The following is a 25,619-nucleotide window of genomic DNA, read 5'->3' as shown; positions in this document are numbered from 1 at the left end:
TTGATTCTCCCCAGACAAGTGCAGCTTCTCTGACTCACACGCCATCTTACCACTTTACCCCTCACAGCAGCTCCATCAGCACACTCACTTCCTAGTCTACCCCTCAGTCAACACTCCCTGAATGTCTACAACATAGCAGACAAAGTCCTAATCCCTGCCAGGAAGAGAAAGAACCAAAGTCAGGCAAGGACTGGAAAGGGGGAAGCAGGTCCCTCTTCTCAGGAATTTAGAGCTAAGACACCCACTCAGCTCTGAGCAGCCGTACCCTGAAGGCCAAGAGCAAGAACGGACAGGGACGTCCAATCAAGTCACTGCTGAAAAGCCAGGCACGGTTTGGGGTTTTCTTGGTTGGTTTTGTTTTTTGCTTTATTTCCCCTATATGTTTCTCGGTCTTCTGACCTCTGTCTCTCCCTGGGGTCCTTGGTGACAGAGAATCTCAGCCCACGTGGGTGGGGCTCCAGCAGTGCTGCTGCTGGGAAGGAGAAAGGAGGCTCCTCCAGGCCACGCCACTTAAGGAGAAGCAGAAAGGGCCTGAGGACGGATGAGACCCATCCTCAGAGCAAACAGGGCAAGGGCGGCCCTGGGGATTTGGTGCTCCGCTGATGGAAGGGGACTCCGCTGGGGAGACGCGGGGAAGGCCCTGTGCAGCCAGGCCAGGCAGCAGAGCCAGACCACTGCCTAAGGCTGTTTGAGGCTCTCTCCCTGGCTCTCCAGGTGCCAGCCCCAGTGTGAGGCTGAGGGCACGCTGCCCCCCCGCCTGGGCATCGGGGTCTTTCCGTACTTCCACCCCGCTGGCTGCACTTACTGCAAATACTCCTTGACATTCCTTTCCTCTCACTGCCTCAATTCTCTCTTGGCTTTGAAATGTCCAACTTCACAGCAACTGCCTCCTCAGCTGGAAGGAAACTCATCAGAATCACACTTCCTGCATTACAGCCAAGGTATTATGCGTGTGTGTGTGTGAATGTGCGTGTGAATGTGAGTGTGTGTGCACACTCAGGCACAGCTATTCTGCAAGCTCCATTTTGTTTACAACATGTCAACCCAAATCAATCACATTGCTGTCTGAGAGAGTCATTTCAGGGGGCAAGGCATTGAATATTTGCTCCCATGACACACAGACACATACACACACACACACACACACACACAGCAAGTCAAAATGTAAAGTGTATCCTGTGTTTCTGCCCTAACATACACTAGAAAGTGTTCTATGTAAAAAATGTGCCAGAGATTTCACAAAATGAGGAGAGAAGGGGAGATGCAAACAAATATGTCTTTAGCACCTCCTATGTTTCAAGCTTAGGCCCTGTATGAACTGGAGAGAAAGCCCAGGAGCAGAGGCAGAGAGGAGGGGAATTCTAGTTTATTAAGACATACGCAGGTCGGGCGCAGTGGCTGACGCCTGTAATCCCAGCACTTTGGAAGGCCAAGGTGGGCGGATCGCTTGAGCCCAGAAGTTCAAGACCAGCTTGGGCAACATGGCAAGACCCCATCACTAAAAAAAAAAAAAAAAAAGAAAAAGAAAAAAAAGAAAATTAGCCGAGCATGGTGGTGCACGCCTGTAGTTTCAGCTACTCAAGAGACTGAGGTAGGAAGATGGCTTGAGCGCAGGAGGTCAAGGCTGCAGTGAGCCATAAATCGGCCACCGCACTCCAGCTTGGGTGACAGAGCAAGACCCTGTCTCAAAAAAAAAGAGACATAAACATTTCTGCACAGAAAAGCACAGTCTGAACCTCTTTAATAGAAAAGCTGATAAGTGTGGGAAAATGCCCCGAGGAATCACCAGCCACCTAAGAGATCCCCAGAGGGGTGTCCCTAGGCCAGAGCCTTGCTGTAGCCAGTGACTTGGTTCAAGAGTCTGCTGAAGGACTGACCACCAAATTATTTCAACCCCCCTCAAGCCCAACAGAGCCCACAAGAGCTGGATGGCAGGGTGGGAGCAGACGGCAGCTGGTCCTCAAAATAGCAACCCGATGGCGCCCAAGGGCTTTTAAAAGCAGCTGCATGGTTACCTCAGCCTGGCTGGGAGCAGAGTGCAGGAGCTGTGGCCACACTTCCTGCCCAATGGGAGGACAAATGTATACATTCCCCAAGTCCCAGCTGGGGGCAGGACAGTGGCGGGGAGGCGCGGAGACCGCAGAGGGAATGATGTCATAGGCTACAGCTCACTCTGATGTCTGGGAGAGCTGGCTGGGCTCAGCCTGGGGGGTCCACTTCCAACCAGCGCCTCGGGCTGCCAACGTTCCCACTGGCCATGGACTGTAAACCAGGTGGGCTTCCTGGAGTGTCATCAACTAGGTCCAAAGCCCTGCTCTGCCACCTACTAGCTGTGGGTCCTGGTCAAGCTGCATGACCTCTCTAAGCCTCTGTTTTCTTCCTGATAAAATAGGAATAGTATCACCTACTTCCAACCTTCTAAGCTGGTTGTAAGCATTACATGACCTAATGCAAAAGTAGGCAACTTGGGGCTTGGCATATGGTGCTCATTAAGTGTAAGCTGTGTTGGCCAGGTGCCGTGGCTCACACCTGTAGTCCCAACACTTTGGGAGGCCAAGGTGAGTGGATCACTTGAGGTTGGGAGTTTGAGACCAGCCTGGCCAACAGGGTGAAACTCCATCTCTACTAAAAATACAAAAATCAGCTGGGCATGGTGGCGGGCGCCTGTAAACCCAACTACTTGGGAGGCTGAGGCAGGAGAATTGCTTAAACCTGGGAGGCAGAGATTGCAGTGATTGAGCCGCTGCACTCCAGCCTGGGTGTCGGAGCAAGACTCCATCTCAAAAAAAAAAAAAAAGTGTAAGCTGTGTTATTATTCATCACCAATATATTGTCAGGGGTCTAGGCTGGGGAAACCTGAATGATCCAAACTTTCTGGAACTGGAAAACAGAATCAGCAGCAGCAGAGTCCCTGGACACTCAACTTGGGAGCTTCACATCATGAAGATACCTTCTCACCTTAATGGAGAGGATGAAGACATTCACTGCTCCTTGGGGATGCATTGGTGACAATGAGTTAATATCCTTAATTCATTACGAGCTTATGCAAAGTGACAAGAAAACTCTTTAGGCCTCAGTGGAAATAAAAATGGCCCCCAAAGGTGGAAGCAACCCAAGTGTCCATTGACAGATGAATGAATAAACAAAATGTGGCGTACCACGGAATATACGATGGTATACAGTGGAACATGATTCAGCCTTTAAAAGGAAAGATGTTTTGACACACACTATCACATGGATGAACCTTGATGACATTTTGCTAAATGAAGTTAGCCAATCACAAAAGGACAAATATTGAATAATTCCTCTTATATAAGGTTCCCAGAGTAGTCAAAGTCATAGAGACACAAAGTAGAATGGTGGTTGCCAGGGGCTGGGGAGAGAGGGAAATGGAAAGTTAGTGTGGAATGGGTACAAGGTTTCAGTTAGGAAGATGAAAAACGTCTGGAGATGGATGGTGGTGATGGCTGCACAACAATGTGAAGGTTGTACACTTAAAAACGGTGAAAATGGTAAACTGTATGATACACATATATATGTATATATCTTCACAATTTTAAAAGCCATGAAAAGACAATTCACAAAAGAAGAAAAGCAAATAATAACCAAATACTTGAAAAAAATTGTTTAAGTGCTCTAATATAAGAAATGCAAATTAAAGCCACTGCAAAATGTCATTTTTCACCTCTCCAATTAGCAAAAACGTGCTGAAATGCAGATACCCAATGCTGGTAAGGATGTTCTCCTAGAGGATCAAGGCAAACATAAATTGGTGCAACCTTTTCAGGAAAAGCCCAGGGCGTATCCCTTTTTTCTGTTCGTGACTGGGGTCTGCAGAATCCCTCCTCATGCTATTTTCCTGCCAGATTTCATCAATTGCTGTACTACCTGAAACTCTGACTTTGATTTTCTGTAGCCCTTCCCCTCAAGGGTCTCACCACTTGCTGCCTACATTAGCTCCACAGCCGTGGCCAGGCTGATGAAGGCACAATCTAGAGGAAACAGATCGAAACCAACCTCTTCACACAGGCACTGTGCCTGTTTTCTAGGGGTGGGGGCCCCAGCAAACTTGAGGGCTAGGGGGCAGGAGGAGGGAGTGGAGTAGACAGAAAGATGGCGTTCAAGAGAAAGAACAATGAAACAAACCACAGGCAAGGCTCTCGTGAGCAGCCTCTCTTCCACTCTGTTCTTGTGAAGCACAATTGACCTGTGGGAAGAATGCAAGGGAAGTGATACGGATGGACAGTTGTGTAACTGACACTGCCGTGTGGGAGAGAAGGGAAAGACCAGGAAAGGAGCCAGAGAGGCAGCAAGAACCCCAGGCACTAGGAATCTTTAACAAGAGCAAGGGTAATTCAAAACCTTTTGTCATCCCTACTCTGAAAACACTATGCAGGCACCAGGCAGAAAAATCTTCTTTGGCAGCTTGGGAAGAGAAGTACAAAACAGCACCCGTGAGCCCAGAATGAGCCCCAGGCTCCTGCAACAGAGGCAGCCAGGAATCTGTGAATGCCCTGGGACAGAGGTGTGGGACAGACAGACAGATGAAAGGTTCTCAGTCCAGGACTGAGGAGGGAAGGAGCTGCCCGCAAGAGCTGGCAGCGGGCAGGGACAGCCCTTGACTGCAGCCAGGTCTCTAGTATCAAACACGCCCGTGTCTTCACTCAGGTGAAGCTCAGTCCTCTAAATGTGAATTATTTTCCAATTGGGAATCAACTCGAGAATAAGGCACAAGAAGTGAGGTCTGCAAGAAACCGACTGCTGTTTCTTGCTGAATCCATCCTGGTTTTCTGCCCCAGGGAGAGTCCAGTTCCAGGCTGTTAAGAAACAAGAGGATTGTCCTAGAATTTTCCTAGAATGCCCACTGTTTTCTTCTGGGCTGGCCACTCTCTCTGAGCCTCGCTTCCCGTCTGCTATTATTCTCCAACTGACTCTTGCTGTTTCCTTAAAGTCTCTGAAAAATCCTGCCTTTGACCTGGTCAACTGCTAACTTCATACTCAACAACCACCAGGGGAGAGGCCTACAGTCACAAATTTAGAAGGAGGATCTCAAAGCAGGGGAATCCCTGCAAGATGGGGACATCTGGACCTTCAGGCAGAAGTTACCATGGCTGCTAAGGGAATGTCCTGTAGTCAAATGAAGTGTCATTTAGTCCTCCATGCAGACCCTTGAAAACCTCCCCCATCCACTTCTTTTGCTTCTCAGTCTATGTTCAATGGCCAAAAATGGTTAATCCCCCTGAAGCCTGCCAAGCTTTTACCAGTGCCGCCAACCTACCACCCTTCTTCTGTACAAATTCCTCGGTAAGATATTGATTTGGTTGATGGAGAAAAGGACTTGACCACAGAAGAAAGAGTCTGCCATGCTCAGCACAGGAATAACCCTCTAATCCGAGACGAGTGGCCACTGGAAAAGAGAGCTTTTGAGGCTCTTCCCATGTTAAGGCCTAGGCAGCGGTCAGGGCTTGGGGAATGTCACGGTCAGGGGAGATACCGTGATAGGATTGGGGATAGAGAACCAACCATTAAGATGCAATGTGAGAGAAATGTTAAGTTCTTTATATTTAGGGCCAGAAAGCTGACTGTCCACATTTGGGCTGGGGATTCCTGGCTTGGAAGCAGTTTTCATGTGACCTTCTAGTTACTATGAAAAGTACAATATGATGTGGCCACTGTGTAAAAAAGGGAAGACCGGCTGGGCGTGGTGGCTCACACCTGTAATCCCAGTACTTTGGGAGGCTGAGGCAGGCGGATCATGAGGTCATGAGTTCGAGACCAGCCTGACCAATATGGTGAAACTCCATCTTACTAAAAATACAAAAAATAGCTGGGCGTGGTGACACGTGCCTATAATCCCAGCTACTCAGGAGGCTGAGGCAGGAGAATTGCTTGAACCCAGGAGGCGGAGATTGCAGTGAACCAAGATCGCGCCACTGCACTCCAGCCTCGGCGACAGAGCAAGACTCTATCTCAAAAAAAAAAGGGAACACTTTCTTAAGAACACAGCATTCACCTACAATAATGGAAAAATCAGGTACAGGTCTCAGGAAGTAGCAGTCTGTGTTCTAAACTGCTCAGACATGATTTAGAATACTGTGTTTCATATGTGCTTGCAAATGACTAATGACAAACTAGGAATTGTCTCAGAAGGAGGAGGGTGAGTTGGTCTAGGAGCTATGACATATAAGAAAGGGCAAAAGGCCAGGCGCGGTGGCGCACGCCTGTAATCCCACCACTTTGGGAAGCCAATGAGGGAGAATCGCTTGAGCCTAGAAGTTTGAGACCAGTCTGGGCAGCACGGTGAGACCTTGTCTCTACAAAAAAATTTTTTTAAGTTAACCAGGTTGGGTGGTACGTGTCTGTAGTCCCAGCTACACTCAGGAGGCTGAGGTGGGAGGATTGCTTGAGCCTGGGAGGTTGAAGATGCAGTGAGCCATGATCACACACTGCACTCCAGCCTGGGTGACAGAGGAAAGCCTTGTCTCCAAAATAAGAAAAAAGAAAAAGGGCAAAAGGAGCTATCTGTGGACAAAGAAGGCCAAAGGAAGAAGCAGAAGCAGAATGATAGAAAAAGTCAGTCCTGAGGGCTGATAGTCCAGCAGACCTCTAGCATCACACAGATCAGCATTAGCGACCTGGAGACTCACGGGTCATAACATCATGAGATTTTAAAGTTGGAAAGAACTTACAAAGTCTGGTCTATTCCCATTTTATAGATGAGAAAACTAAGGGCAGAGATTTTAAGTGAATGACCTCACTTAAGTGAGGCACAAGGCTAGATGTCATACAACCAAGACTAAGATTCAGTTCCTTGATTTCTACTCAAGTCCCTTCCATCCTAACAGCACTCTCTCATACATTCAAGGGTGCTGTGAGTAGCAAAGGAAGTTGACAATGCTCTGCCCTTATTCAAAAAGCAACACAACAATCAGTGATGAAATGTGATTTGGGGGTGGGAGGGTGCTGTGAGGAGGATTTATGGTTGGTCTTTCCTAACAATCAACTCTGGCCAGGCCTAAGATCAGCTGCCCTGGGAAGCAGCAAGCTCCCCATTCCCAAGAGATCTTCAGAAAGAGGAGGGGATTCTGTTGAGAGGTGGGAGACTGGTCTCTACAAACGGCAAAATTCCATGATTCCCACATAGAGAATTCACCCCGCCACGCGCCCACATACATGGTTGGGGGAAGGATGAAAGCACAATTAGAGGCAGGGTTGGTGCTGGTGCTACTAAGAAAGGCAGCATGGGACAGTAGGAACAGGTGTTTTTTTCCTTGTGGTCACTTTTCTTCCAAGTTTAAGGGCTCTCAGCTCCTCACCGGAGGAAGAATTCTCAAGTCAGAACTGCAAACCAGGAACAAGGTTGTTCTCATGTTCAAGAACTCAGCAAGGGTAATTATGGTTGACACTAAAGCAGGCAAGATTCTAGTTGGGCACAATGAAGATCTCGTTGACCAGCAGAGTAATAGAACACTGTAACTGACTGCAGCAGGAAGTTTAGAGGCTCTGTCACTTCCCCAAGGACACACACAGCTTTCTGGCCTGCAGGCTCAGATGCTCAGCTGTCACCAGGCTGGGGACTCAACGAGATGGCCTTCCGGGTCTCAAGTCTGGCATTCCTAGACCTGCCCAGGAATCTTCTCAGCCGTACCAGCGTCCCCAGGGTCCAGGGGAAACCATCCGCCACGCTATAACCCTGAGGCTCGGCAGCATTTCTCCCCAGTTTGCATTTTGATGTGTCATATAACGTATCTACTCCCACCAGGGGACATCTCCCTCCCTCGGTAAAGATATCCTTAGCCACCAAACCCAAATGGCTCACTGGCTTCTCTCCAAGGCAAAAAGAGAGTTTCACTCCTCAGCCTCTTTTTCTATCCAGTGAGACTAATTCATCATGTGTACTGGAAAGTCCCTTTTAAGTCTCAGCCAAAAGTCTCTTTTTTCTTGGAGCCCAAATAAGCTGGGAAGAGAGAGAGAGAGAGTTCACTGTTTTGCAAGTTTCAGAGGTGAAAGTCACTGTCATAAAAAAAAAAGAAAAGAAAAGAAAAGAAAAAAATTGGCAAGAAGTCTGGAAATGATTCACACTGAGAAGTCTGACTGGTTGATTTCAAATTCATTCACAGCTTAATAAATCATTTGCTGGGGGAAGAGGGGAGCAGAGGAGGAGCAAGACACTCCAAAGAGAACAAGCAGGGTGGGATCCCTGGGGTCTATGCATTCTTTGGCATCGCTGGTACCTGGTGGCTCTAGCTTTTGCTGAAGGAGGATATATGTGGGGGTGAGTAAATAATAGAGTTTGGCTGGAGGTTCAAAGACACCTTGGCACAATCCAATTACACAGTCGCAGGACAGCAAGCCCGCTACCTCCCCCTTCCCCATTTCTTAGGCTTCCAATCTAAACATCTCAATTAGAAAAGGGCTGGCAGGGAGGAATGGGGAGACGAAGGGAGTTTGTAGCAGGACTAGGAAAATGGAGATTGCCTCTATTTGCTACGTATAGGCTGAAACGGTCCCATCGCTGCCTACCTACCCCCAGCCCCCCAAACCCGCCCTGGAAGACACTGACCTTTGCCAAGAAGGCGGCGTTCCTGATGGCGCCCACCATTTCTCCCCCCTTAGGGTGCACCTTGGCCACGTGCATCCACATGCGCTCCCAGGTGTGGCTGTCGATGGGGAAGCCGCTCTTGTTAACGTGGAACAGCACCCCGCCGTCTTTGTCCTCCTCCTCCGAGCCCCCGCTGGTGGCGAGGCTCACGGGCCGCGCGTGGCTGCTCCGGGACCGGGTGCCTTTGGCGCCTTTGGGGTGGGGGCAGCGGTGAGTGTCGGCCGCAGAGCCGGTCATGGTGGGGCCTGGGCGGGGAGCGAGGTACTGGGGGCGCGCGGAGGCGGAGGCGGCGGCAGCAGGGGGTGGCGTGTGCACGCGGGCGCGGCGCAGGGATCAGCGCCCCGCGGGGGCGGCCTTCTCCATGCCTCTCGCTGCGGCAGGACCAGGACGCACCAAGGGGGAGCGGCGGCGGGAGCTCCGCGGAGGCTCCCTGCTTACCGGCGGTGCCTGAAATCAGCGGAGACACAGCTGACACCACAGCTAAGTGGACGCACAGAGGAACCGAGTGGGGGGCCCCGGAGTGTCTCCACGACACTCCCCGCTCCCCCCCTGCACGCTGACAGCCTCCCTGGGAATCGATGACGGGCTTCCAGCCCTGCGATTACCTAGAAAGACAGCTCAAAATGTGCCACGAAGCTTCACACACACCTAAACCCCGGGGGTTGGGGATGGAGGGGCACAAGGAGCTTGGCGGATGCGGAGCGCAAGGTGTGAGGAGAAGAAAGACAGCTTGTGTAGCATGCAGGAACAGGAGGTTCCCGCAAGGCTCCACACATTCCTGGGTCCTCAGATGTGGCCGAGAGAGGAGCGGAGCCACGAACGTGCCGGCACGTGAGCGCCCAGGGCTGGCGCGAGGGCGCTGCAGCAGCCTTGGCTTGCAAGGCGGCCCGCTTTCTTCCAGGAAGCCCTCCCGGACCCCGGCGGGGATCTAGTGGAAAGAGCTCCATCCGCCCCCTTTTCCCCGAGTTCCAGTGCCTAGCACCGGGAGGGACTGGCTGCAGGCGGGTGGGGCGCAGGAAGGGCGTGCGGCAGCTCCAAGATCCTACCTCGGGACGGTTGGCTTCATGGCTGCAGAGCCTCTCCAGGCGGCGGGACAGCGGGGGCTGCTGCTGCTGCTGCTGCTGCTGCTGGGCCTGGGGCTGGGGCTGGGGCTGCTGGGGCTTGCTTGGGCCGTCGCCTCATTCCATGTCCCATTCTCGAATGTTATTCTGTGACATATAACCAAGTCACCCGGGCAGCCGCCGATGTTCCGAATGCGTCTATTGGCCACCGCAACAAAGAGGGGCGGGTCCCGGGCTCGGGACTCTACAACCCCGAGCTCCGCGACGCTCTGATTGGCTTCAGGGGTTCCCTGGCGGGAGGGGACAGGAGTAGGGGGAGCCTGGCGGCCACGCGAAATCCGATCACTGTCGTGTCCTGGGAGCCCCGCGGGCTGGAGCGTTTGGCCATGGAACTTAAGATCGAGTTTCCCCAGGGGTCGTGGCACTTCGAGGGTTTGCAACTGTGGAAGCAGAGGAGAAACAGAACCACCTGAGAAGTGACCGCGCGGAAGCAGAGGGTTTGGCATCAGAACAGCATTCCCTGAGGGACGCTGGACACACGTGCCTCTAACCGGGATGATGAGTGGTTCATCCTCTACCCGGGATGATGAGGGGCTGTTCATACCTATGCGTGAAATTAAATCTTTTTTTAATCCCGCATTTAAAAATTCCTCAAAATTAACAAGTGGGTGCAGCTTTGGATCCTCTGGTATTAGTCATGGTTAATAAAGTCCCTTTAAGCCCAAGTTGAGAGGAGACAATAAAACCCAAGAAGTCAGGCAGGCCCTGACTGTTCTGCCACAGCTGTCGAGTGAGAGGAGGGATGGAGAGATGTTTCCAAACCGTGGTGAAGTGGGTGGCTATCCCACACTCACTGCTGAAACACCTTCTCTTTCTTTTTCTTCAAGAAAGAGGAGAGCAGGTTGAGGTGGGAAGAGCACCAGACTGCTGACCTGAAGGCTGGCTCCAAGTCCAGGTTTGTCACTTTGCTCAGCTGTGTGACCCTGGACAAGCCACTTCCCTGCTCTGGGCCTTAGCTGAAAGGAGAGCAGACCTCCCGCTCTCCAGGGTCTGTTCTGGCTGTAAGGTTCTGTGATTCCCTGACTCCCTCTCTTGTGACACTGAGGATCCTGGCCATAGCATCCTTTCTCTTTAAACTGCAGTTCAGCAGGCCAGCTCTGAGCAAAGCAGTTATGAGACCTATGCTAAGTGAACCTTGAGTTAAGAAGACAGTTGTCAAAGAGCCACTGATGGTGGGTCAGTTTCTGGATGCTTATCCTGACAAGTTGCCTGTCATGGAACTGGAACTTCTCTTCCACAGGAGGGCAGAGACCCCTGAGGGGTAGTTGAGAGCCAGGGCTTGGATGAGGAGACCTGGATTCTGGACTTAGCCCTGCACTGCTCCCTGAGACAGAGCCCATGCCGAGGACTTTATAGATTCAATAATGAGAATAGGGCAGACACGGTGCCTCACACCTTTAAACCCAGCACTTTGGGAGAAAGAGGAGAAAGGATTACTTGAGGCCAGGAATTAAAGACTGGACCAACATAGCAAGACCTTTTCTCTACTAAATGAATAAATAAATATTTTGAAATTAGCCAGATGTGGTGGCACACGCCTGTAGTCCCAGCTACTCAAAAGGCTGAAGTGGACACGTAGAATGAAACTGGATCCTCGTCTCTCACCTTACACAAAAATCAACTCCAGATGGATCAAAGACTTAAATCTAAGACTTGAAACCATTAAAATTCTAGAAGATAACATGAGAAAAACTCTTCTAGACATTAGCTTAGGAAAAGAAATCATGACTAAGACCTCAAAAGCAAATGTAACACAAATGAAAATAAATAAATGGGACCTAATTAAACTAAAAAGGGTCTGCACCGCAAAAGAAATAATCAGCAGAATAAACAGACAATCCACAGAGTGGGAGAAAATATTCACAAACTGTGCATCTGACAAAGGACCAGTATCCAGAATCTACAAGGAACTCTAACAGATCAGCCAGATAAAAACAATCCCATCAAAAAATTGACAAAGGACATGAATAGACCATTTTCAAAAGAGGATATACAGTCAACAAACATATGAAAAAATGTTCAACATCACTAATTATCAGGGACATGCAAATTAAACCACAAGAAGATACCATCTTACTCTTGCAAGAACTGTCATAAAAGTCAAAAAATAATAGATTTTGATGTGGATGAGGCAAAAAGGGAACACACCTAAAACTGCTGGTGAGAATGTAAACTAGTACAACCGCTATAGAAAACAGTGCGGAGATTCCTTAAGGAACTAGAAGTAGAGCTAAAACTACCATTCGATCCATCATTCCCACAGCAGGGTATCTACCCAAAGGAAAAGAAGTCATTATATGAAAAAGACATGTGCACATGCATGTTTATAGCAGCACAATTTGCAATTGCAAAAATATGGGACAACCTAAGTGCCCATCAACTAATGAGCAGATAAACAAAATGTGGTATATAGGCCAGGTGCGGTGGCTCATGCCTGTAATCCCAGCCACTTTGGGAGGCCCAGGCAGGTGGATCATGAGGTCAGGAGATCAAGACCATCCTGACTAACACGATGAAACACCGTCTCTACTAAAAATACAAAAAATTAGCCGGACATGGTGGCAGGCACCTGTAGTGCCAGCTACTCGGGAGGCTGAGGCAGGAGAATGGCGTGAACCTGGGAGGCAGAGCTTGCAGTGAGCGGAGATCGTGCCACTGCACTTCAGCCTGGGCGACAGAGCAAGACTCTGTCTCAAAAAAAAAAAAAAAGAAAAGAAAAGAAAAGAAAATGTGGTATATATACACCATGGAATACTACTCAGCCATAAAAAGGAATGAAATAATGTCTTTTGCAGCAACTTGGATGAAGCTAGAGGCCATTATTCTAAGTGAAGTAACTCAGGAATGGAAATCCAAACATCATATATTTTTATTTATAAGTGGGAGCTAAGCTATGAGGATGCAAAGACATAAGAATGATATAATGGACTTTGGGAACTCAGTGGTGGGCCAGGAAGGGGAAGATGAGAGTGAGGGATAAAAGACTATATATTGGGCCTGGTGGGGTGGCTCATGCCTATAATCCCAGCACTTTGGGAGGCTGAGGTGGGTAGATCCCCTGAGGTCAGGAGTTCAAGACCAGCCCAGCCAACGTGACGAAACCCCATCTCTACTAAAAATACAAAAATTAGCCAGGCGCAGTGGCTCACGCTTGTAATCCCAGCACTTTGGGAGGCCGAGGCAGGCGGATTGCAAGGTCAGGAGATCAAGACCATGGTGAAACCCCGTCTCTACTAAAAATACAAAAAAAAAAAAAAAATTAGCCGGGTGTGGTGGCGGGCACCTGTAGTCCCAGCTTCTGGGAGAGGCTGAGGCAGGAGAATGGCGTGAACCCGGGAGGTGGAGCTTGCAGTGAGCCGAGATTGCGCCACTGCACTCTAGCCTAGGTGACGGAGTGAGACGCTGTCTCAAAAAAAAAAAAAAAAAAAAAAAAAAGGCTACATATTGGGTACAATATACACTGCTCAGGTGATGGGTGCACCAAATTCCCAGAAATCACCACAAAAGAACTTATCCATGTAACCAAAAACCATGTGTACCCCAAAAACTATTGAAATTAAAATTTTTTTAAGGCTGACGTGAGAGGATTGCTTGAGCCTAGGAGTTCAAGATTATAGTGGGCTATAATCACACCACTGCACTCCAGCCTGGTTGACAGAGTGAAACTTTATTTCTAAAAGTAAAACAAAAATAAATAATGAGAATAATATCCTAGGTTCATAGAGACAAAAGGAAATGGGCCAATTCATGAAATTCTCTGACTCATTTGACTGTGAGAAGAATACCTGGAAAAAAAAAAGCAAGGAGTGAAAGAAAATTATCCCCTCACCATATAATTGCCTCAGTTTTCATTTCCTGATTAAAAGAAAACATGCCTCAGAGTGATCTATTTTCTCATCTTGCACATTCTTCTTCCCTTCTTTTTGCATTCACCTCTCAAATCCACCCTTTTCTCCACATTTCCCGGGAGTTTCAAGTCCAGGAGACTAGAATTTCAGGATGAGGACCTGTATGCAGAGAATGAGGATTTAACCTGACAGTCCCTCTGGAGAAAACCGAGCTCTCAAAGCTCAGGTGAACAGACCAGTTGGTGAACATCGAAGAATGTCTGGCAAGGGTCACCTTCCTTGGAATCACTTCCCAGTGTCCCCACTCAGGTCAAGTCCGAGCTCCTACGATTACCCTGTTAAGCCAGAGCCTGCATCCGGCTTTACCTGAATTAAAGTCCTGGGGACCTGAGAGGGTTATCAGTTCATCTTCCTGCCTCCAAGCAACTCAGGACTCCCTGACAGTTGAGGAGAAGAGCTTTTGCTGTCCATCTCCAATATTCCAATTGTCTTTTCTTCTCTTCCCCAGCAGTGGGATGGAGTGGAGAGCCAAGTGGCATGGCACATGAATGTAGTTAGGAGATTGTGCTACTTCTCCAAAGAGCTGGTAAGGAAGCTTCTGAAGTGAATTGTGCTGTCTCAGCAAGGGCATTGTCAGGCAGAAGGGCTGTCTTGTTCAGAATTCCTTCTCATTTGACAGTTGAACTAGGCTGCATGGGCCGGCCAACTTTGTTCTTCATTTCCTTGTGTATTTTGTGTTATATGACGCCCCAGTGAACCCAGGCCAGTTAGATTAAGGATTTTAAATGTTCTGGTAGTTAGTAAGACTGACACAGCCACATATACACACAGTGGGACAAGGCCAATTTGCAGTTTGAGCAAGGACATGGTGACTGGATGCTCACCCTCTGAGAGAAAGGCCACCAGTATAGCAGGGAAGCATAGTGGAAAAGTTTGGAATGAGAACTGGACTTAGATAATATCTCATTATTCAAATGCCAGCTGGTATCGTGACGAGAAATAAGACAAAATCCCACCCTGATGGTTCATATTTCTAGCTCTACTAGCTATTAATGGTGCAATTTTGGGTAACTTACTCAACATCTATGAGCCTTAATTTCCTCATGAAGAAGATATGATACTACTCTAGAGGGATGTCATGAGGACAGAGAGGTAAGGTATGTAAACACACATGCTAAATTCCTGGTACATGTAAGTTGGGCTTTCATCTGAATCTGAGACAGTGACACAGACAGATTTGGAGACATCTGTTCCCAGCACATTTCACTGCCTGGGAGTCAAGACTGAGAAATTACTGCAGCTGCCCAGGGAAAGGGATGTATATTTCAAACAAGCCATGGGTGTATGGAGGGGAAAAGAAAAAGCTAGGAGTCACAGGAGTGGGCAGGCAGTGGCACACAGGAACAGGAAGAGTTTGTTTCTGCCTCTATTGACAGCACAGAGGAAGATCTACCCAGTTATGGGTTGAATTGTGTGTCCCCATCCCCAAATTCATATGTTGAAGTTCCAACCCCTAGCACCTCACAATGTAACCTTATTCAAAAATGGAGTCTTTGCAAACATGGTTAGTTAAGATGAGGTCATACCAGAGTATGTTGGGCTCCTAATCCAGTAAGACTGATATCCCTATAAAAGGGAAACTTGGATGCAGAGACAGACATGTGCACAGAGAGAACACCATGTGAAGATTGCAGTGATGCTGCCACAAGCCAAGGAACTACCAGAATCCAGGAGAGAGGCTTGGAACAGACCCTTCCCTGCACCCTCAGAGGGAGCCTGGCCCTGCCAATACCTTGCTGTCAGACTTCCAGCCTCCAGAAGTGTGAGACGATAAATTTCTGTTTAAGCCACTCAGTTTGTAGCACTTTGTTTGTTTGTTTTGAGACAGAGTTTTGCTCTGTCGCTCAGGCTGGAGGTGCAGTGGCACAATCTCAGCTTACTGCAACCTCCATCTCCTGGGTTCAAGTGATTCTCCTGCCTCAACCTCCCAATTAACTGGGATTATAGGCACCCACCATCGCGCCCTGCTAATTTTTGTATTTTTAGTAGAGATGGGGTTTCACCACATTGGCCAGGCTGGTCTCGAACTCCTGACATGAGGTGAACCACCCTCCTCAGCCTCCCAAAGTGCTGGGATTACAGGCATGAGCCACCGCACCTGGACAGTTTGTGGCACTTTGTTATAGTGGCCCTAGCAAACTAATACACCCCACGTGAGGCTGATACCCACGTGGGGCTGATGGAGGTTCAGCCCATGTGTTCAGGGCCTATGATCATCCTGATGAGGGATGTTACCACTGCACTGAACTAGTGAACTGACTTTTTCACTAAATATCAACACTAATATTCTGTAAATCATGAGATTTAGCAATCCTGGTGTTGTTCTAGGACCACAGAAGAGAATGCCAAATGAGGAACTTAAGTGTCTTTCCTGGAGGTCTCAGAAAAATCAAATAGCTTCTTCATCTCTCACTTCCCTAAAGGATATTTTGCATATATTCCATGATAGTATCTGAATCACGTGAATTGTCACCTATTCATAGGCACAGGCTGGAGTGCAGTGGTGCAATCTCAGCTCACTGCAGCCGTGACTTCCTGGGCTCAGGTGATCCTCCCACCACAGTATCTTGAGTAGCTGGGACCACAGGTGCACATCACCACATCCAGCTATTTTTTCTTTCTATTTTTTTTTTGTAGAGACGGGATGTATTCGTCCATTCTCACATTGCTATAAAGAACTGTCAGCCTGGACGCGGTGGTTCACGCCTGTAATCCCAGCACTCTGGGAGGCCAAGGTGGGTAGATCACGAGGTCAGGAGTTCGAGACCAGCCTAACCAACATGGTGAAAGCCTGTCTCTACTAAAAATACAAAAATTAGCCAGGCATGGTGACATGCACCTGTAATCCCAGCTACTCAGGAGGCTGAGGCAAGAGAATCACTTGAACTCGGGAGGCAGAGATTGCAGTGAGCTGAGATTGTGCCACTGCACTCCGGCCTGGGTGACAGAGCAAGACTCCATCACAAAACAACAACAAAAACAGACAAAAAAAGAACTGCCTGAGACTAGGTAATTTATAAAGAAAATAAGTTTAATTGGCTCATGTTTCCACAGGCTGTACAGGAAACATGGCTGGGGAGGCCTCAGGAAACTTACAATCATGGTGGAAGGTGAAGGGGAAGCAGGCACATCCTACTTGTCTGGAGCAGGAGGAAGAGAGCAAAGGGAAAGGTGCTACACACTTCTAAATAACCAGATCTCATGAGAACTCACTATCACGAGAATAGCAAGGGGAAAATTCACCCCCATGTCACAATCACCTCCCACTAGGCCCCTCCTCCAACACTGGGGATTACAGTGCGACATGAGATTTGGGCAGGGACACAAATCCAAGCCTTATCACGGGGTTTCACCATGTTACGCAAGCTGGTCTCAAACTCGGGCTTGAGAGATCCACTGGCCTCAGCCTCCCAAAGTGCTGGGATTACAGAAGTGAGCCACCATGCCTGGCCTGTTTTATACCATTTCTAATTGGCTTGGATCTAGTTCTTGCCACGGTAAGAGCAAAACAAAAAGCAACACTTATCGAGTACTTTATGCCAAGCACAATCTAAGCACCTCACCTGCATTATGTCATTTAATGCTCACAAGAAATCTATGCTGTAAGTTTTAAATTGAAACTGGAAAAGGTTAAATAATTGGCCCAAAGTCCAGCCAGCAAAGGAAAACCACAAAAATAACTTGTCCATTTCAGCCTCAGCTCTGAATAGAAAAAGGCATAATAATAAAAAAGGTTCCTTCAAGAGTTTGTAACTATATTATCTGGACTTGCAGTTAACTTACACTATCTGGATAGTTCAGGAAAACCCAAGCTGAAAAATCATGTTTAAATAGTGCCAGGTTGATAACGTCCTTAGGTGCCTGGAAACAGCAAATGAACATCTTTTCTGGATAAACACATCCTCAACCCAGGCCCACAGGTAATCCTAAAGAGCTGAGGCAAACAGAAACCCATGTCTAAAAATTACCAAGTCACAAGGAAGCAAGCCACCAAAATCAAGAGTCAGCATACACAACTAGAGTTAAATCTCTAAAGACTTCAGATACTAAAATTAGATGCAGGCTGGGCATAGTAGTGGCTCACGCCTGTAACCCCAGCAGTTTGGGAGGCCGAGGTGGGCGGATCACTTGAGGCCAGGAGTTTGAGACCAGCCTGGCCAACATGGCGAAACTCCGTCTCTATAAAAAAAGCACAAAAAATTAACCGGCCATGGTGGTACATGCCTGTGGTCCCAGCTACTCAGGAGCCTGAGGTGGGAGGATTGCTTGAGCCTAGGAGTTCAAGGCTGTAGTGAGTAGAGATTGCAACACTGCACTCTGGCCTGGGCAACAGAGTGAGATTCTGTCAAAAAAAAAAAAAAAATAGTCCCTGGAACTTATCACTTGCACCCCGAGAAATAAGCATTATGAAGTCTGCTCTGAGGATAGGGAAAGTTCCTTCCTTAGACCCTGATTCTGCTTTCTGGAAAGATTCTTTATCCTGTGTTATCATAGCCCCTCACTCTGCTCTCTGGTTCTTCTATGGACACATCTGAAGTGGCTACATCCTTGGGGGACTGCAGAACTCTTACAGCCAATGCCATGGTGGTGTGAATTTAAGGACTTTAGGATTAATTTAAAGTTTGAATAGTCAAAGCCTTTTTCAAAGTTGCATTTGTGATTTCTTTGGCTGTACAATTCCTTAAAATTTCATAGGCTTCTAACCTATTTGCTTCTAGATAGTTCCATATGCCAACAAGCACATCCGAATTTCTCTTTTAAATAAAATTCCCAAGCCTAGTTAATTTCCTTGTCCGCATGCCTTTCTGTTTCACCTAATAATGATTATTTTGAGGCCATCTGAAATAATAGGCTTGAGTGAGAAGTCTAAACTTCCAATCCGATCTTTACCATAGACTGAATCACTTTGTTTTTTTTTTAGAAAGTGTTAATTGGCCTTAGTCACTCAAAACTTTTATTAGTCTTACTTTGTATTTGGGGTCTAAAAGCAATTTTTTTCTAACACAAGAAAGTGCCAAATATCTGTGCTCAGTCCATTCTTTTCCATTTTTCATGTATTAGTCAATTCTTTCCAGGGATCATCTCTTTATCTAAAAACCTTGCTAAACAAAGCAAAAGGCAACCAACACATGCTAACACTCTGGCTCTTTCCAACAACTTCCTTCGAAGCAGCTGAATCAGTAGTAGGCACTTGATCAGATTTGCAATCAAGTCACTGCAAGCAACCATTTTACCAAGTGTTTTGTTACTACATAACCTAGGTTCCTATCTTCCCAGCCTATAATGTGTATTTCCTTGCCATGTGCCAAGAGATCACTGTGATAGGATCACATGTTTAGGATCCTACTTCTAGTACTGATAGGAAAGGCTAAAAAGTAATGAGTTAAGCGTGCAACATGAGAAGTTATAAAACAGCAACTGAATTAGCTTAAAGAAAATAAAAAGGGAAATAATAAACAAAAGAACAGGTATAAATTTAAAAAAAAGAAAGAAAGTTATGGGAGACAGGATCCACAAAACCAAAAGTTGATTTTTTTTAAAGACTAATGAGCTAAAAAAAAAACCTCTGATAAGACTAATAAGAAAAAAAGAAGAATGACTTAAGCAATAATAGAAACAAATGAAGTTGGAAGAGAAATTATAGATATGACAGATTAAAAAGAAAATAGAATACTATGAAAACATTATGCCAATGAATTTGAAAACAAAGTCAACAACTTAAATTTCTTTCACCCCACTACCTCTCTACTAAAAGTAAAACAATAACAAAAATTAGCCGGGCAGGCCGGGCACGGTGGCTCACGCTTGTAATCCCAGCACTTTGGGAGGCCGAGGCGGGCGGATCACGGGGTCAGGAGATTGAGACCACGGTGAAACCCCGTCTCTACTAAAAATACAAAAAATTAGCCGGGCGTGGTGGCGGGCACCTGTAGTCCCAGCTACTCGGAGAGGCTGAGGCAGGAGAATGGCGTGAACCCAGGAGGCGGAGATGGCAGTGAGCCGAGATTGAGCCACTGCACTCCAGCCTGGGTGAAAAAGCGAGACTCCGTCTCAAAGAAAAAAAAAAAAATTAGCCGGGCATGGTGGCACATGCCTATAGTCCCAGCTACTCGGGAGGCTGAGGTGGGAGAATCATATGAGCCCAGGAAGTCAAGGCTGCAGTGAGCTGTGATTGTATCACTGTACTCCAGCCTGGGTGACAGGAGTGAGACCCTGTCTCAAAAAACAAACAAAAAACAATTTTAATTTTTTGTTTTTTTATTTTGGATGGAGTCTTACTCTGTCCCCCAGGCTGGAGTGCAATGGTGCGATCTCAGCTCACTGCAACCTCTGCCTCCTGGGTTCTAGCAATTCTCCTGCCTCAGCCTCTTGAGTAGCTGGTATTACAGGTGCCCATGACCACATTCAGCTAATTTTTGTATTTTTAGTAGAGATGGGGTTTCACCATATTGGTCAGGCTGGTTTAGAACTCCTGACCTCAGGTGATCCACCCATCTCAGTCTCCCAAAGTGCTGGGATTACAGGAGTAAGCCACCACACCCAGCTAACAATTTAAATTTCTAAGGAAACATATTTTCAAAACTGACTTGAGAAAAAAATAGAAAACCTTAGTAGTCCTATAACTGTTAAAATTTACCCTCCAAAAAAATCACCTAACCCAGAGAGTTTTACTTGAGTCACATCAAATATTGAAGAAACAAATCCTCTATGAAATCTTTGAGAAAATAGAAAAAGAATCACTCCCCCATTAATTGTATTAAGCTGGTAAAATCTTGGTATAAGACAAAGAAAGTATAAGATAGGAACATTACTGATAATCTTACTTTGGAACATAAGTGAAAATATCCTAAACAAAATATCCACAAATGGAATCCAGCAATGTATAAAAACTATCATGCCTCACAACCAAGTTGAAGCTGGATTCCTACCTCCCGCTATATAAGAAAATTAATTCCACATGAGTTTGTCAGTCATAGCATCATCACTATGAGCTTTCACTCACGTCCGTGTGAAGAGACCACCAAACAGGATTTGTGTGAGCAACATGGCTGTTTATTTCACCTGGGTGCAGGCAGGCTGAGTCCAAAAATAGAGTCAGTGAAGGGAGATAGGGGTGGGGCCGTTTTATAGGATTTGGGTAGGTATAGGAAAATTACAGTCAAAGGGGGTTGTTCTCTGGCGGGCAGGAGTGGGGGTCACAAGGTACTCAGTGGGGGAGCTTTTGAGACAGAATGAGCCAGGAGAAGGAATTTCACAAGACAAAGTCATCAGTTAAGGCAGGAACAGGCCATTTTCACTTCTTTTGTGGTGGAATGTCATCAGTTAAGGCAGGAACTGGCCATCTGGATGTGTACGTGAAGGTCACAGGGGATATGATGACTTAGCTTGGGCTCAGAGGCCTGACATTCCTGACTTCTTATATTAATAAGAAAAATAAGATGAAATAGTGGTGAAGTGTTGGGATGGTGAAAAATTTTTGGGGGGTGGTATGGAGAGATAATGGGCGACGTTTCTCAGCGCTGCTTCGAGCAGGATTAGGGGCAGCGTGGGAACCTAGAGTGGAAAGATTAAGCTGAAGGAAGATTTTGTGGTAAGGGGTGATATTGTGGGGTTGTTAGAAGAAACATTTGTCATTTAGAATTACTCATGATGGCCTGGATACAGTTTTGTATGAATTGAAAAACTAAATGGAATAAGAGAAGGAGAAAAACAGGTATAAAAGGTCTAAGAATTGGGACGACTCAGGACATCTGATTAGAGAGTGCCTAAGGAGATTCAGCATAGTCCTGTCAGCAAAGATTTTTATTTACTTCAAGAGTTAAGAGTGGCAGTTTGGGGATAGCGCCAGGAGATATCAACTGTGATGGCTTGGAGAAACAGTGTAAACTGTCAGTGTAAAGAGCAGGGCATGTATCAGTAGTTGAGAACAGTGAATAGGAGTATGACTAGACAGAAGATAGTAGGGATGACAAGTTTTTTGGGGCACAGTCCAAGTTGGTTTGGTGTCTGGAATGAGACTGGGGCCTAATAAAAAGGAGCTCAAATGGGCTGTACCTTGTAGCATTCTGAGGACAGGCCTGAATTCTGAGAAGTGAAAGTGTTAAGTATTGTCCAGTCCTTTTTAAGTTGGTGGCTGAGCTTGGTGAGGTGTGTTTTTAAAAGACCTTTAGTCTGTTCTACTTTTCTTGAAGACAGAGGATCATAAGGGATATAAAGGTTTCACTGAATACTAAGAGCCTGAAAAACTGCTTAGCTGATTTGACTAATAAAGGCTGGTCTGTTATCAGACTGTATAGAGGTGGGAAGGCTAAACTGAGGAATTATGTCTGACAGAAGAGAAGAAATGACTGTGGTGGCCTTCTCAGACCCTGTAGGAAAGGCCTGTACCCATCCAGTGAAAGTGTCTACCTAGACTAAGAGATATTTTAGTTATCTGACTCAGGGCATGTTGAGTAAAGCTAATTTGCCAGTCCTGGGTGGGGGCACATCCTTGAGCTTGAAGTATAGGGAAGGGAGGGGGCCTGAATAATCCCTGAGGAGTAGTAGAATAGCAGATGGAACACTGAGAAGTTATTTCCTTGAGGATAGATTTCCACGATGGAAAGAAAATGAGAGGTTCTAGGAGGCGGGCTAGTGGCTTGTACTATAGCATAGTCTGCCTTTGCTGGTGTCTGGCGATTAGGCCTGGTGGAACTGCCATCAATAAATCAAGCGTGATCAGGGTGAGGAACAGGAAAGAAGGAAATATGGGGAAATGGGGTGAATGTCAGGTGGATCAGAGAGATACAGTCATGGGGGTCAGGTGTGGTATCAGGAATAATGTGGGAGGCCAGATTGAAGTCCGGGCCAGGAACAATGGTAATTGTGGGACTTAACAAAGAGTGAGTACAGCTGAAGGAGCCAGGGAGCAGAAAGTATATTCGTCAGGTATGAGGAAGAAAATAGATTTTGGAAGTTATGAGAAATGTAGAGAGTAAGTTGAGCATAGTTTGTGATTTTGAGGGCCTCTAAAAGTATTAGGGTGGCAGCAGCTGCTGCATGGAGACACGATGGCTAGGCTAAAACAATAAGGTCAAGTTGTTTGGACAGAAAGGCTACAGGATGTGGTCCTGGCTCTTGTGTAAGAATTCTGACCACACTAACCAATCCTAGGAAGGAAAGGAGTTGTTTTGTAAGGGATTGAGTTTTGGGAGATTAATCAGACACGATCAGCAGGGAGAGCACCTGTGTTTTTACGAGAATTATACCGAGATAGGTAACAGATGAGGAAGAAATTTGGGCTTGACTGAAGTAATGGGGGCTGTCTGTGAAGACTTGCAGCAGTACAGCCCAGGTAATTTGCTGAGCCTGATGGTGTTAGGGTCAGTCCAAGTGAAAGCAAAGAGAGGCTGGGATGAAGGGTGCAAAGGAATAGTAAAGAAAGCATGTTTGAGATCTAGAACAGAATAATGGATTGTGGAGGGAGGTATTGAGGATAGGAGAGTATATGGGTTTGGCACCATGGGGTGAATAGGCAAAACAATTTGGTTGATAAGGCACAGATCTTGAACTAACCTGTAAGCCTTGTACGATTTTAGGACAGGTGAAATGGGGAAATTGTAAGGGGAGTTTATAGGTTTTAGAAGCCCATGCTGTAGCAGGTGAGTGATAACAGGCTTTAATCCTTTCAAAGCATGCTGTGGGATGGGATATTGGCATTGACCGGGGTAAGGGTGATTAGGTTTTAATGAGATGGTAAGGGGTGCATAATCAGTCGCCAAGAAGGGAGTAGAGGTATTTTATACTTGTGGGTTAAGGTGGGGGAATACAAGAGGAGGACGCAAAGGAGGCTTTGGATTGGGAAGAAGGGCAGCAATGAGATGTAGCTGTAATCCAGGAATAGTCAGGGAAGCGGATAATTTAAAGTGTCTCAGCCTAATAAGGGAACTGGGCAGGTGGGGATAACTAAAAAGGAGTGCTTAAAAGAGTATTGTCTAAGTTGGCACCAGAGTTGGGGAGTTTTTTTTTTGTTTTTTTTTTTGAGACGGAGTCTCGCTCTGTGGCCCAGGCTGGAGTGCAGTGGCGCGATCTCGGCTCACTGCAAGCTCTGCCTCCCAGGTTCACGCCATTCTCCTGCCTCAGCCTCTCCTAGTAGCTGGGAATACAGGCGCCCGCCACCACGCCCCACTAATTTTTTTTGTATTTTTAGTACAGACAGAGTTTCACCGTAGTCTCGATCTCCTGACCTCGTGATCCGCCCGCCTCAGCCTCCCAAAGTGCTGGGATTACAAGCGTGAGCCACCGTGCCTGGCCTGAGTTGGGGAGTTTTAAGAGGTTTAGAAGCCTGGCCGTCAATACCCACAACAGTTATGGAGGCAAGGGAAACAGGCCCTTGAAAACAAGGTAATGTGGGGTGAGTAGCCTCGATATTGATTAAGAAGGGGACAGACTTACCCTCCACTGTGAGAATTACCCGAAGCTCAGCGTCCATGATGGTCTAGGGGGCTTCCGAGGCGATCAGGCAGCGTCAGTCTTCAGTCGCTAAGCCAAGAAGATCTGGGAAAGAGTCAGAGAGCCTTGGGCCAGAGTTCCAGGGGCTCTGGGAGTGGCTGCCAGGTGAGTTGGACAGTCTGATTTCCAGTGGGGTCCCGCGCAGGTGGGATGAGGCTTAGGAGGAATCCTGGACTGCAAGCATTCCTTGGCATGGTGGCCAGATTTCTGGCACTTGTAGCAAGCTCCTGGAGGAGGAGGTTCTGGAGGAACGCCTGGCCACTGAGGTTCAGGCGTTTGGAAGTTCTTGTGTGCTGGAGATGTGGCTGGGGTTTGTCTCACAGTGGAGGCAAGGAATTGCAACTTCTTTCTATTATTGTACACCTTGAAGGCGAGGTTAATTAAATCCTGTTGCGGGGTTTGAGGGCCGGAATTTAATTTTTGGAGTTTTGTTTAATGTCAGGAGCAAATTGGGTAATAAAATGTATTTTGAGAATAAGACGGCTTTTTGACCTTTTAGGGTCTAGGGCTGTAAAGTGTCTCAGGGTTGCTGCCAAGCGAGTCATGAACTGAGCTGGATTTTTATATTTGATGAAAAAGAGCCTAAATGCTATCTGATTTGGGATAAAGAAAAAGGAGCATTAATCTTGACTATGCCTTTAGCTCCAGCCACCTTTTTAAGAGTAAATTGCTGGGCAGGTGGGGGAGGGCTAGTCACAGAACGAAACTGTAAGCTAGACCAGGTGTGGGGAGGTGAGGTGATAAAAGGATTATAGGGTGGAGGAGCGGAGGCTGAGGAAGAATTGGGACCTCCCCTGGCGAGGAGGGGAGAGGTCAGATGGGTCTGTAGAAAAGGAAGATTAGAAAGACTCAGCGACGCTTGGGGTTGGGACTGAGGGGACAGGTGGGAGGGAAAGAAGGAAGATTTGGGATGAGTTGCATTGGGAACAGAGACTAGAGAGGGACCAATGTGTAAAAGAATGCCTGGATATCAGGCACCTCAGACCATTTGCCCATTTTAAGACAAGAATTATTTAGATCTTGTAGGATGGAAAAATTGAAAGTGCCATTTTTCCGGCTATTTGGAACTACTGTCGAGTTTGTATTGGTGTCAAGTGGCATTGCAGAAGAAAATAAGACACTTAGATTTTAGGTCAGGTGAGAGTTGAAGAGGTTTTAAGTTCTTAAGAACACAGGCTAAGGGAGAAGAAGGAGGAATGGAAGGTGGAAGCTTGCCCATAGTGAAGGAGGCAAGCCCAGAGAAAACATAGAGACACAGAGAAGGGGTGGGGGGTTCTTGCCCTCCAGAAAAGCAGAGAAGGGGTTGGGGCATAGAGATACGAGGTCAGGGTGTGGAAATAAGGGATCGGGGTGCAGAGATATAAGAGGTTGGGGCATGGAAATAAGGGATGGGGCGCAGAGATATAAGAGGTCGGGGTGTGGAAATAAGAGATCAGGGCACAGAGATAGGATGTTGGGGTACTTGCCCTTCCCCCAGAAAAGTGGGACTTGCCACTA

The 25,619-nt window shown here is 47.1% G+C and overlaps 1 protein-coding gene across 13 annotated transcripts in view; it reads right to left on the bottom strand.

The window, feature by feature from the left end:
• Positions 1–24,084, bottom strand: part of VASH2 (vasohibin 2) — a 55,180-nt gene extending 31,096 nt beyond the window's left edge. For 6 of the 13 annotated variants that reach the window (XR_010114774.1, XR_008649754.2, XR_008649756.2 and 3 more), the window contains exons 1-4: positions 24,066–24,083; positions 10,204–10,267; positions 9,649–9,810; positions 8,564–9,049 (exon numbers count right to left, since the gene is read on the bottom strand). Coding sequence is in view for 5 of the 13 variants with exons in the window: in XM_055235189.2 (XP_055091164.1) it covers positions 8,564–8,839 (276 nt within the window). In the remaining 8 variants the exon portion in view is untranslated. Of the gene's footprint in view, positions 1–805; positions 896–8,563; positions 9,208–9,648; positions 9,811–10,203; positions 10,268–24,065 lie in introns of those variants that run through there. The other 7 variants (XM_055235188.2, XM_055235191.2, XM_055235189.2 and 4 more) reach the window with 6 other exon arrangements.
• Between the last annotated feature and the right edge of the window lie 1,535 nt (positions 24,085–25,619).

Source organism: Symphalangus syndactylus, chromosome 19 (genome assembly GCF_028878055.3).
Source record: "Symphalangus syndactylus isolate Jambi chromosome 19, NHGRI_mSymSyn1-v2.1_pri, whole genome shotgun sequence".
Taxonomy (NCBI): Eukaryota; Metazoa; Chordata; class Mammalia; order Primates; family Hylobatidae; genus Symphalangus; species Symphalangus syndactylus.
This window is presented reverse-complemented; position numbering and strand designations above follow the sequence as displayed.